The sequence below is a fragment of the Labeo rohita genome, chromosome 5 (assembly GCF_022985175.1).
Source record: "Labeo rohita strain BAU-BD-2019 chromosome 5, IGBB_LRoh.1.0, whole genome shotgun sequence".
Taxonomy (NCBI): domain Eukaryota; kingdom Metazoa; phylum Chordata; class Actinopteri; order Cypriniformes; family Cyprinidae; genus Labeo; species Labeo rohita.
Window position 1 is genome coordinate 20,092,580 of NC_066873.1, and position 14,711 is coordinate 20,107,290.

Here is a 14,711-nt window from a genome sequence, read left to right on the forward strand (position 1 = left end):
TTATTTCATTTATTTTTCAGAAATACTGTGTTGTCTATTTACATTTTTCTGGTAAATAAATTCTGGTAAATATTCCTTAAAAATATTTTTTTAATAATAATTGCATTATTAGTAGTAGTATTATCATAATATTAAGTCACATATTTCTGTCATAGTTTATTTAAGTTAAACCAAACTTTTATTTTGAAGGGTTGCTGTGAAGTTTAAGTTTCTGTTTGTAAATGATATGAAGGTCATTTTTCTCAGAAGAAACTGTAAAATGCTCATGAAGTCTCACAGTTCTAGAGATTGTTTATGTGTTCATGTACTCATATATTGAGGCGGCAGAGAATTAAAACAGTATGTTTGTAGTAAATAAAACAGTGCATCTGCAACATTCATTTACACAGAGACACGCAGAACATGCAGGATTCATATTTAAATAGTATTTTTGTGGCTTAATATTCACAGACACTAGTCCATATCGCATTTTGATTAAAATGTACTGACCTACTTTTGATTATTTATCCAAAATTTGACAAATTCTGTGACAATTCTGCATTAAAAAGGTAAATTCTCTTTTCTTGACTGGATTCCGCAATTCCGTCCGCATTTTCCGCATCTCGGAAATCATAGGGCCCTAATATTATGACAACTGCACTTACTAAGAGCAAATTCTCAAAACTATTCAGTGGGAATTTCCCTTAACCTTTATTTATCAAACTGACTTTATATTTGATTAATCTCCTTCACTTTTCTAATATATTTGCAAAATGTCCAGCTTTTCCATGGCTGTGGGAAGACTGATGGTAAAACTATAGATATACTAAAACAATAAGCCAGTGAAGCTATATAATTATTATATAATATTCAATAAAATATTTCTAAAAATATATTTGACTTATGTAATCACAAAGCTTTTTGGGTGTTTTTAACAGTCTTTTTATTTCAGTTGAAATCACACTGACTGAGAAAATGAATGGAATTCCAACCCCCTGCTGCTGTCCTTAATTGAGCATTGGTAAAAAGTTAGTCACACAAAAGAAAGAGAAGGCATGGTTAGGAGTCTTACCTCCTGAATCTGTGAGTTTGAGATTGTTGGTCACACCCTCATATGTAAATAAAGCCCTGAAAAAGACAGAGAGAGAAATACATCAGTATGCTACACTGGAGGAAAACACAGCAGTCCACATTGCAGAAACTAGTGACAGAGTTAAGTTACAAGATAAAGCCAGATTGTATCCTGAACCAGAGCATATCATGTGCTGATACCATGTGAAAAGTCAATATATCAATAGTGATCCCTGACCTTTCACAGTATGAAACAAATCACGGGCCTCCTTGCATTCCACAGCCAAACATAATCAACACCACATCCTCCCTTACGTCATCTTCAAATGCAGTAAGTGGGCTTGGGTGTGAGGACCATGTGTGTAGTGTCCATGTGTTTATCCTACATGCTCACACCATCCCGGAATGCTCCACATATTGGACATGTATTATGCATACCAAGCCATGACCCCGGTAAACCTACCAGGCCCTCTGGAGTAATGCATATACCAAATGTTCTCACAGAAGAGCTGACATGAGTCATCTCTATCCCTCTTCCTTTATTATTGCCCTTTCCCAGTTAAGTTTTCTGATTTTTCAGCAAAGTCCCTCAGGATCTACTTCAATCAGAGTCGATGCCTGCTGTCGCTGCCTATGATAATTCACATTGGTAGTGAAGCTCTAATTTTGACAGGCTCAAGTCAGGACTTTTTACCCAGTGTTCCTGGGGCTACTAGTCGATGGATTCATAGTGTATGAAAACGCAAAACAGCATTTGAACCCAGGTCACAGCTGTCTGTGGTTATACATCATGCACTGGGACTTGGAACTGAGGCTGACAGAAAATAATGGATTTTGTAACAGGGCCACCCAACCACACCAAAGCAAACAGTGAAATGCAGGTGGGGCACTCGGTTTGTGATATTACAAAGACTTGATGTCCAGTGCAATTTAAGTGCAACACTGCATTTGTTGGTTTGGTTCATGCCCTGTTACCCTGCTTAGGGAATGGCGATGACAGTTTGTAAAGCTTTTTGGAAGGGTTCCCTTCTGTGGCAGTCATTTTGATGCAACCATCAAAGTAAGCTGTCATGAAGCTTGTTGTTTTAAATGGCAGCTGATGAAATTGCCACTCAAAAGACACATCCATAGGGTTTTCAAAGCCCTTTCCAAACACATGAAATACATTTAGACATATTCTTTGAGAAAAAAATAACATTTGTGGGACTGGATTCATGAACATCTTTTGGAGAAAACAGTTTAGACGTATCTTAAGACAAGTTCAATTTAAATGCTCTTCAATGCAATTCTGGAAAATTCAAATATTTTTCTTAAGAACACCTTTTTATTCGAAGGGCGAAAGGCTTTGGTGTTCTAGAATCACTGACAAACTGAATGAAAATGTGTTGGGTATTCTGAATAGTTACTTTTTTAAAGAGCGTGTCTGGAATAGTCTCTTGCATTCATTTTGCATTTCAAAAGCTTGACTTTTAGAAAAAAAAAAAGATCTTCTGACATATAACAGGTCATTGTACTATAAAACCATCCTGTAAGTTTCAGAACTCAAAACCTTCTCATTAGTATTAAACCCAATCTTCCAAAATGATATTTTATGATGTAATAGTGTGGCTAGACACTGCCTCTGTAGAAGAAGATCAACACCTGCTTCTACATCACTTCCTTTTTAGCCCCACCCACTGATTCATGCATGAAGTGTAAATAATGAGAGGAGAACGCAGGTCTAGACAAAAACCAAATGATAAAGATGGCTCCAAAGACAACAAGACTCTGTGCAGTGCCAAGCTGTGGAAAAACACAGTCTTTGCTTTGCCTTCCTTCTACGCCAACATTAGGAAAGAGTGGATGAACTTTATTTTTAATGAAGTTCCATCAGTGTCACTACTGCAAAAAACAACAACAAATAGAACCATCACAGAAAATTCTAGTGTTTTCCACTGCAAATACCATTACAAACAATACAAACCATCAACTTTTAGCCATTAAAACCATTAAAACATGGTTTTCTGTAGTGTGTTTTCGGACATATTCCATTAGGATTTATTGGTTTTAACAAGCCACCAATAGAAGGTGACCAATTACCAGCTGAGACCAACAGGGTCCATTACAGTTTCCATTAAAACCAATACAAGTCCAATTATAACCAGTAAAAGCATTACAAATTTAAATTTAATGATGTCTATTGTTTTTTTCAGCAGAGATGTACTTAGTATTTGTGCGTTTTTGACCTAAATTACAGCAGTGTTCATCTGTGAAGGATGTAGGCTGTCAAACATACACAACTGTTGACTAATCCTAACAGTGGGCGTTTACTTCCTCTACAATCGCCCATGCCTATTCAAACAGAGCGTTCTGATGAGGGGAATTAAAACCAGAACAGAAAATAGCCTATTACTTCTAAATCGTTATGTTAATATTATAAGCGGAACTTAGAGTACAGTACAAAATAATAAAAAAGGCAGGTCATTTGAGTTTTTCCATTAAGCAAGAAATTAAACAAAAAAAAAGCAGTTAAGAAGGATTTTATTCTTATGAATGTTTCATGAATCTGGCCCCTGGGCATCATGATTCTATTATGGTGAGTTTTTCACCTCTTAGACAAACCATGTTCTGTCAAAGTGAGATTCTAGTCCCAAGAATATACGGTTTCAATATTACGAAACTAAAACGCCCCCCTTTACTGTTATGTTCGTGTTTCTTTGGACGTCAGGTACAATTAATGGGCTTGAGTCTGTAAATCTATCAGTTGGCTTACTGCTGAACTTGCTGTGGCAGGTACACGCATATGAGTGACATTATTAACAGATTAATCTCTGGGAAAATGCTTTGTCTATTTTAACAGTTAATCAATGTAAAATGTCAAGCAAATCTTATAATACTACACAATAACAGCCTGGTTAATGGATCAAACATGTCTAGTAAGATCTGGGCACCTTTAATCAGTTCTCATGCATCTCTCACTTCCATAAAACATTTATTATGTCAGGGCCTAAAAAAGTTTTCACCGGGGTGCTTCATATAGGGGATTATATTCACTTGTAGAGGGGTATAAATAATAATAAAGTTTTATAATATGTGTAGTCTAATACGTACTATAAACATATGTGACCCTGGACCACAAAACTATAAGGGTCAATTTTTTGAAATTGAGATTTATACATCATCTGAAAGCTGAAAAAATAAGCTTTCCATTAATGGTATGGTTTGTTAAGATAAGACAATATTTGGCAGAGATACAGCTATTTGAAAATTTGGAATCTGAGGGTGCAAAAAATTGTGAAAATTTCCTTTAAAGTTGTCTGAATGAAGTTCTTAGGAATGCATATTACTAAAATTACTAAAATTAAATTTTATATATATTTACGGTAGGAAATTTACAAAATATATTCATGGAATATGATCTTTACTTAATATCCTAATGATTTTTAGCATAAAAGAGAAATAATTTTGACCGATACAATGTATTTTTGGCTATTGCTGCAAATATACCTGTGCTACTTAAGACTGGTTTTGTGGTCCAGGGTCACATATACTTTAAACATTATATATACTTATTATATATGCTTATATATACAACATTTTAATGCATTAATACTGATTTCAATGCAAACCCAGTGTGCAATAATATGCTGTTGAACATTTGAAGAAGTTAAGTATTAATGTAAATATCTGTATTAGTAATTTCTCAAATAAGCAAATATTAAATAGAATTAGACTTCAAAGTAAAGTTTGGAAAAAAAAAATGTTTACGAATACAACATTTTTCAAGTTCAGTTATCTAACAATTGTTGGTTTTGTCTTTACTGCATGAGTATTAATAATACATTAATTAAAACCGATTCTAAATTAAAATCAGTTTTTAAATTCAGATATTAAAAGATGTTTGTGTATCATAAAAGGGACCTCTGTTAAAAAAACACTTTACCAAGAAACTTCAGCGCAAGTTGTGCAAAAATGTGCTTTAATGAGCTGACTACAATAGTGCTCAGCAACAATCCTGTGCCGAAATTCAGAAATTCATGAATTTGTTTGCTATGTGTAGTTCATGTAGTTTAACACCTCTTACAGAGAATTCCCTCACTCCATCCGCTGGAATTTACACTGAATGAGGATAATCTACACCAGTCTGTCGTCATCATGTCCCCATTGTCTCCAAAGCTTCTGATCTCTGGAAGCCTCCCAGATTGTGACCTCTGGGCTTTTGACCCAGAGCTCAGACATAAGCAACAATAACAGCCTGTTTCCCCTCATCAGAGTCTGTGTTCAACCAAACCAACCTACCAATCAGTCTGCAATTAGCGAGTTGTGACACCATTGTTCCTGATCCTTCCACCAGCATGGGAATAGAAAGAACGAGAGAGTGAGAGCAATGGAGGATCAGAGACGTGCCTATACCAGCTGTCTGTTAGGGTAACAAGACACAAGTAAATCATAAAGGGGAGCTTGTTAAAACAGATGTTAATAAAAGCTTTCTTTCCTAAATCTTCCGCTACATTTTCGAGAAGGATTTTAGCCTATAAAGCCTGTTGTGAAATGAATCCAGCTAGAATCGATTGCAATTAAGCAAGAAAAATGAGTAAACTCAAAATGACAGGTGGGACTTAGATCAAACAACACTACAAAATTATGCTTCAGTGCATTATGATAAATAAATACGCATTTTATATAGCAGCACACGTTCAGCGCACGCACAAGCCCTGTGTGTGTCTGGTCACTTTCAAAGCATGTTGTTCTGTAGCTAATTGGTTCATTGAAGGGTCAAATCACATCATGCTGCAATCAATGCGTTTTAAACATGCAGCTCAAATGAAATGTCATGGTGTATATGCGTATTTATCTACACAGTAAGGACCACACACATTCCCATTGTCATAGTAAGTGAGCACAAACGGCACTTTACTCATTGTCTTTCAGGCATGCATTGCATCTCCATGGCATCTATGACGTACCCTGGTAAGCTAGAGCATACATGCAGCTAGAGTTGTTTTGCATAGACTGAAAGAATGACTTTTGTTCTCTGCATTTACTCTCAGTCTTTCACTTTTCACATGAATTGGTCTCAAAAAACCCACATACTTGCATGAAACAGTAATCATTCGTTGACAAAGGGGAGAATTCTCTAAACAGCAACTTCATACATAGTTTTCCAGTGTAAAGGTCTATAAAATGGAAGCTGCAATCATCTTTTCTTCTCGATTGAGATGTATATCTAAGTGAAACAGCTTCTTGAATGAGAAAAAAATGTAGGATGAGACTTGATTTTGTTATTTGAGATGTCATTTAAAGGGATAGGTCACCCAAAAATAAAAAATAGCCCATGATTTATTCACACTCAGGCCATTCTAGGTGTATCTGACTTTCTGCTTTCAGACAAATGTAATCAGAGTTATATTTTTAAAAAATTCCTGCCTCTTCCAAGCTTTATAATGGCAGTGAATGGCGGTTAATTTTTCAAAACCCAAACAAGTACATACAGGGCTCAACAATAAGGAGTGCCCGAAGGCCCGGGGCCAGCGTGAAAGAAGCTCGGGACAGTTGACGAATATGTCACTGGCCCGATCGGGCCACTGCCGCGTCATCACGAAAGTTTATCATTTTCACATGTTTTTTAACCTTGATAATTTAACATTTTAAGCAATCACAGAGTCTCTGACAGACAAATAGCCTACAAAAGTATTAGCTTTGTAGCTTTAACAATGATCAATCGGTCTTTGTCAGGTGACGTCACACTCACGAGAATCGAATTGCATTTTGGGTATCGCCGCCACTTGTAAGCTATCAAAGCCGAGGTGTTCTGTACGTTTTTGTTGTTGCAGAATTGTCTTTTTGATTTGCTTCAAAATTGTACATTTTTGTTGTGTCAAAGTCTGCGATACTTATCATACTTAATTTATATTAATAATATAATTTATATTAACAATATTATATTTATACTTATCATATTTCATTTTTGTCATACTTAATTTATACAGTGGAGACAGATGCACCGATCGACCGGACATATTTCAACCGATCTCTTATTCCGGGCTTGCACACGAACTGCATGCAATCTTCTTTCAAAATGTCCTGTGTGTGGAAATATGACGAACTCTTTAGACATCCGTTAAAAGAGGCCAGAGACGCTAAAGACGAACGCAAAGGGAAAAAAATACTGTAGCAGACAGACCAAGATCCCGGTGCGCGAAATATTGGAAATATTAAAATGTATCTGTGAGGGGAATTGACTGTTTTAAGAAATGTTTTCATGGCGTTTTCTTTTCATTTGCCCATGTATGATGTATTTAAAGTAGCGTTCATAAGCACGAAGCTGCTTTGTTTACAGCGGTAACCAGAAAAAAGTAACATCACTCTTATTCCATAAGCGCCACCCGCTGCCAAAGACTAAGTTTGCGTTATTTAGTCCGTCAGCTGTTTTTCCCTAAAGCATCTTTTCATTTTTATTAAAATATTATTAATAATTAAAAAAATTTTGAACAATGTTTGGACTTTAGTTAGGCTAGTAGGTTTAGGTGTGGTATCGAAATTGGAGTCGAGAATTGTACAATTTTATTTGGTATGTAAACTTTTGGTGTCATATAAGCTTATTTATTAAAATAAAAGATAACGTAAGTCAAAAACAATGATAACACCAACTATTTAATGTTTTTGTGGTAGGACCAGTGAAAATTTTGACCGGGCAAGTAAAAATTTTAACCACTGGGCCGACCGGGCCAGTAGAAAAATTCCTTAGCGTTGAGCCCTGTACATACATCCGTCATAAAAAGTGCTCCACACGGCTCTGGGAGAACTAAATCTATGCATTTGTGTAAGAAATATATCCATATTTAAAACTTTATAAACTGTAATCTCTCAAAATCTCTTTATTGACCCTCCGGAGCCATGTGGAGTACTTTTTACAATGGATGAATGCACTTTATTTTGCTTCAAACTCTCCATTCATTGCCATTATAAAGCTTGGAAGAGGCAGGATTTTGTAATATAACTCATATTGTATTTGTCTGAAAGCAGAAAGTCATGTACACCTATGATGACTTGAGGGTGAGTAAATCATTGGGTCATTTTCATTTTTGGGAACTATCCCTTTAAGTGAAAGTTTGCAAGGGGAAATGAACTGGAAAAAAAAACACATTCAAAAATAAAAAATACAATTTTTGGTGACTTCAAGCAGGTCATGGGTTCGATTCCCAGAATATGTAAGTCACGCTGGTTAGAGTGTCTGCCAAATGCATTAAATTTTCTTGATTTATTTCACACCTGGTAACAGATGTGCATTTGAATGCACATCAAATGAGGATGTTACACAACACATGTGATTTTATATCATATGAATCCCCAAACACAAATCCCCAAAAATCCTGTAGGACTAGACTGAGTCAGTCTAGACTTTATTTAAAAGCGCTTGTCAGTAAAACACTAAAAACAAAGCTGAGAAACCCACGGGGAACAACGTGCAACTGAGAGCAAGAACTGACTGCAAGAATAATGTGTAAATAATAGTGTGGCCTGACTGTGTATTAAAAAAAAAACTTAACTAATGCTTAAAAAACAGTTCACAATGTCTCTTAATACATTTCTTGAAATCAAATCTAACGCCGCGCTAGACATTTCCTGCCGTCTGTAGTTAGTGGAGAGAGGTGTTGTCTGGAAGTTGTCTGGACCGTCCTCACCTCACACATACACACTTCCTGTGTCAAGAGTCTGATGAGAAAAACACAAGCAGCCCTGTTCTGCAGTCCAGCCAGCTATGAGCTCAAGAACAGAGAATGAGGAATGGAGGGAAGAAGAGAGAAATACAGGCCGTAAACAAATGAGGGTGGACGAGGTTTGGACAGGCAGCACAAAGGAGAAAGGAAAGAGAGGAAACATGGGAAGGATGTTTTAAGATGGGAGTGATTTATGTGGGTGTTTGTGTCACACTTTAAACAATGAAAAAAGTACTTTGCAATTTGTTGGGGAAAATAGTAAAAATATGATTTTTTACTAAATGTAAATGTACACTACAGTTTGAAATGTTGGAGTCAGTAAGATTTTTTTATGAATAAATAAAAACATTTATTCAGCAAGTATGCATTAAAATAATGGTAAACTTGAAAGACTTGAAAGACAAACTAAACATGTTACAAAATATTTCTATTTCAAATCAATTCTGTTCTTTTGAACGTTTTATTCATCAACAAAACCTTAAAAAAAGATATATACACTACCAGTCAAAAGTTTTTGAAAAGTAAGATTTTAATGCTTTTCAAGAAGTCTCTTCTGCTCACCAAGCCTGCGTTTATTTGATCTGAAGTACAGCAAAAACACAGTAATTATGAAATATTTTTAATATTTAAAATAACTGTTTTCTATTTGAGGATATTTTAAAATGTAATTTATTCCTGTGATTTCAAAGTAATCTTTTAGCATCATTACTCCAGACACATGATCCTTCAGAAATCATTTTAATATTCTGATTTTCTGCTAAAAAAACACATTTATTATTATTATTATGTGGAAAACAGTTGAGTAGAATTTTTCAGGTTTCTTTGACAAATAGAAAGTTCAGAAGAACAGCATTTATCTGAAATAGAAATCTTTTGTAACATTATAAATGTCTTTATCATCACTTTTGATCAATTTAAAGAATCCTTGCTAAATAGTATTAATTTCTATAATTTCTTTCCCCCCTAAAAAAATAAAAAATATTATACTGACTCCAAGCTTTTGAATGGTATAAGTGTATAATGTCACAAAGGCTTTTTATAATAAATGCTGATCTTCAAATCTTTCTATTCGTCAAAGGATGCTGAAAAAAATGTATTCAACTGTTTTAAATATTGATAATAATAATAAATGTTTCTTGAACAACAAATCAGCATATTAGAATGATTTCTGAAGGATCATGTGACACTGAAGACTGAAGTAAAATGCTGGAAATTTAAAAACTGTAAAATATATTCAAATAGATATTTTAAATAGCAAAAATACTTCAAAATGTTACTGTTTTTGCTATACTTCAGATCAAATAAATGCAGGCTTGGTGAGCAGAAGAGACATCTTTAAAAAAAAAAAAAAAAAATATGGTTTAAAAACTTTTGACTGGTAGTGTATATACATTAAATTGCAGTACTACTTCTCATTATTTCTGTTTTTACTGTATGTTTGATTAAATAAAAACCAACTTGGTGAGTATTTATTTTGTGATAGGAGTTAGAGATATTATTACTCTTTATTGATCACTCATTCTCCCGAATGGCTACAAGCACAGACATGACCACCGGTATTCATATAATGCCTACAAAGACAGGAAAGATTTGAGTGAGTGATTTGTGACACTTCACTTGTACATGAACAACCTCATGAAACTAAAAAATCCCATGTTGGCATGATTCCAGATTTTTTTCCAGAGTTGATTCCAACGCGACAGAAATATGACCTGCATGCTACTCATTTCCAAATTTCCAAATTTCCAAATTCCAAAATTGCATTTTTGTATCTTAATATCCGAGTGTTAAGCAAAATATTGCCTGTAACATCCCGACTACATCTGTTCTCTGAAACCGATGTTGATAAACTTAAAATAAACTGCCAAGCCAAATCCACTTGGATGTCCACCTTGCCTAAGATGGCCACATTCCATCTGTAGTGCGTAAAGCTGGAAAACAGCTGTGGAGACGAGCATTCAGCAAAATCAATGGCTCAAGAGAGAAGAAGGGGCCAGGGGAGTTTTACCTACCTGGTTGTGAAACCAGCTGGCACAGAGGAAACGGTTTTCTCCTAAAAACGGTATGAAAAGTCTCAAGTGTCGTCTGTGGCATATTTTACTGTTCCAGAAAACCCTTTAGACCCCTTAGTCTGAACTAACTAAATGACGAATAGCTGCTTGCCAGTGCAGCTTTAGTGTCAACAAATCTGGCTTTTGGCTGTACTGTTTGGCTCACTAATATTCCTGAGCCTGTTTAAAAACAATCATAAATTCAAAGCAGACACATAAAACCAATCTGTCACTACGCTAAAATCACTGGTAGAAACGGCAGATGGCATTACATTCTTTGCTCATAATGAACTGATAGGACCAAGTTCTTACACAGTCAAGGTGTCCTAAATACTGAAATCCAAGCAAACAAAACAGACTTTCTCATAACAGCAATATGGAGTAAAAGGTTTGCCCAAGCTTGCAGTAAGTTGGCCTGAGGCATTCAGTGTGCAATAACAATATGTGCATTTGCTTGTGTGCTGAACCACAGATTACAGTTTAATATATCCAAAGTTGATGAAAACGTCAATAAGGAGTAGGAACGAATATGAACACTGCAAAGGAAAAGCCCTGCTTCTAAGAAAATGGTTGAGGATCATTACTGCCATTGACGGATCAGACAGAGAGACCTGGCAGACCCATACCAGTCTGGACGGTGGGCTCTCTAACAGCCTTTGCAGAAAGTACAAAACAACTTAAGCACATTGCCATCTGGCATAGTAACCTTGTCATACTGAATACAGTGTGCCAAGTGCTATTCATTTGGGTGTATGCTGTCCTGGAACAGGCACAGGCGAATAGCTCAACACACTAAAATGAGTTCAACAGCCAAGAGGCCTGAAATGTAGACTTAAACTCTGAGACACGAGTCTAATGAAGATGTATAATAACAATAGTAGCTATTAAATTAACTTTACTGCTTGTATGTAGTAGTCTAAGCTTATAAGTCATCTATGTGAGAGTGTAACTAATGCTGCTTTTCCTTGTATGGGGGATCAGACCCCTGGGTGCCAATTTTGTGCTAATGGCAACTATTTGAAGAGTCGCAGAGGAATGAACGCGTCCGGATTTCCTGAGAGAGAGAGACTCTGGCAGAATACAAAAGGATGGAGTGGAAGAGCTGACAATAAATAGCGAAGAGAGAGGAGGGAGGATGGGAAAATGAAAAGGAGTATGGGGGAATGAATTTAGGAGGATCGGGGGATGGGAAAAGAAAACAGACTGAGGAGGCTGGCATGCAAATGCAATATATGGTTGCAAAATGAAATGGCGTGCAAGTATGAGAGTGACTAAGTGAGAAAGAGACGGAGAGAGGGAGAAAGACTTGTGTATCAAGGATGTGAAGTCATAGTGCAGAATCAGATGCCAGTTTTATGTCACAATGGATGGTAAATGGGCATGAAAGAAACTCTGGGATCAGAACTGGGAGTTTCTGTTCTGCCAAACAGCTCAACAAATATGACAGACTACAAGAGGGAGAGAAAGAGCTAAAATATTTATTAGTCCTATAATATTAAATATAATGAATAATCCTTTATTTAGAATGAATTTGATATGTTCCTAAAAAAAACGAGGCAGTGGCAAAAATCTGTGTATCGGGTTTACTTAAAAGGATAGTTCACCCAAAAACGAAAATTACCCCATGATTTACTCACCCTCAAGACATCCTAGGTGTATATGACTTTCTTTTATTAGACGAATACAATCAAAGTTACATTAAAAAACGTCCTGGCTTTTCCAAGCTTTATAATGGCACTGAATGGGTGTCAAGATTTTTACGTCCAATAAAGTGCATCCATCCATCATAAAAAGAACTCCACATGGCTCCAGAAGGTGAATAAAGGCCTTCTGAAGTGAATCGATGCATTTGTGTAAGAAAATATCAATATTTAAAACTTCATAAGGTGTAATCTCTAGCTTGTGCTAACTTACAAGTGTTTTCAAAAGAGTGGCGTTCCAGCGTTCCAACCAAGTTTTTGTTACAGCACAGGAAAACCCGTCCCCTTTTGGCTTATATTGAAATCCTCCAAACACTTTTCTTTATAAATCCTCGTTTTGTACTTCTAATTCATGACCAGTGTTTTGTTTTGCTCTCGCCACTGCACTTCAGCGTTCATCAGCACATTCGCCTATGTCATCCACTGGAACGCCACTCTCTCGTGAACGCACATACTGCAGTTAGCAGAAGCTAGAGGTTACAGTTCATAAGTTTTAAATATGAATATTTTTCTTACACCTTTATTACACCACTTTAACCCCCCAGAGCTGTGTGGAGTACTTTTTATGATGGATGGATGCAACTATTCACTGGCATTATAAAATGTGGACGAGCCAGGACATTTTTTAATACAACTGATTGTATTCGTCTGAAAGAAGAAAGTCATATAGGATGACTTGAGGGTAATTTTCATTTTTGGGCTTTAAACAATTAATGACCTTCACCAGAAATAGAAGACTGTTTAAGATGTTTACACTAAATTATGAGCATAGGAAACTTGGTCACTGTGTAACAACAACATCTGCGAGGTGGAAAGTAACAATCTAGCGTCCAAAGATTTTACACACTAGTTGTTACAGTCTGGCTTTTAGCCATGGAAAATCTAATTGTTTTGCAATTCAGCACACAGACAAAACTGTGACCAGCAAACAAATCTTGTCAGCAAAAACTTGATATATTCACACTTGTGAGTCAACAGGTGTGTCCAGGTTTGTGCTTTTTACTAGCATGATAAAGCATGAATATGTCTAGTGTTTCATCATTGATTAAAGCTTCATTTACTCAAGTAACTATAGTGTGTAACATGAACCCAACTATGTAACCACAGTCTACAAACGGGAACTGTAGTAGCCTCTCATAGGTAACCTTATATGTTAGCTGTGATAAAAATAGCTATCCACCTGAAGACAAGCTGGTAATCCTGACTCACACATCCAGCCTGTTTAAGTGAGACAAGCTATTTTTTCTCCTAAATGTTCTATTATTCTACACAACCTTCATCCATTCAGGAAGTCCATTAGAGATGACGGATCTTTTCAACAAGGCATCATGGCCAAAAAGGTTACTATGGCTCTTATCAGAATCACAGGAAGACCCCCTATTTTCCATCAACAATGCTGCTATTACCCTTTAAAGGAAATCTACTGTTGACCTCCAAAGTCTGAAGCTCTGTAACTTTTCCAAGCTGTTGTTATTTATTGTGGGGCAGCTGTGAGCCCAATTTATTAGTCATAATTGGATGGCCATAATTATTCATGTAATGACCGCTGAGGCTAAGCTGGAAAAAACTACTATAATTATATATAATGTTTCATTATTTCAAATGGTTTTCTCAGACAATTACACTGGAATCATTTATATCCTCCCATTCTGTCTCTCTCGATCATAATAAAACATGAGGACTTTGGGTTCAAGGCTGCCAGCTCTAGCAAAACACCTTGGACATCATTGCAAACATTTACATTTATGCATTTGGCAGACGCTTTGATTACACAGCATTTACGGTAGACTGCAATGTTTTGAAATATAAAGTAAACTCAGAATTTATCACAACTATGTAGCTTTCTTCAACACCCTCCTGATAAGTCTGTGACCATTAGTTGTGAAGTCACTAACCGGACAGAGTGAGTTTAGCCACTGGCCTCTACGACAAAACACTCCTCTGGGACAACTCTGGCATTTCCTGTGCCGTCTGTCCCACATTGACCCTTGCTCATTTACACACAGTCTGGTATCCCTCATACAATCAACAATGAATAAACATTCTTCTACTACAGTCTTTATAAATGAACCACATATTTGAAATTTAAACAACTAAATTACTGCCTAAAAACTTATAAAGCTGTGACACAAAAACAGTAGTATTTGTACAATTATAGAAGGTTTGCTCCTTCACCATAATGCTCACTGTGAGAAATTCAAGCGAAGTGA

The 14,711-nt window shown here is 36.0% G+C and overlaps 1 protein-coding gene across 1 annotated transcript in view; it reads right to left on the minus strand.

The window, feature by feature from the left end:
• si:dkey-40c11.2 (drebrin) overlaps positions 1-14,711 on the minus strand; it is a 48,847-nt gene that overhangs the window by 20,239 nt on the left and 13,897 nt on the right. The window contains exon 2 of the mRNA XM_051110029.1: positions 1,052-1,107. Within this exon, the coding sequence (XP_050965986.1) occupies positions 1,052-1,107 (56 nt within the window). The remainder of the gene's footprint in view (positions 1-1,051; positions 1,108-14,711) is intronic.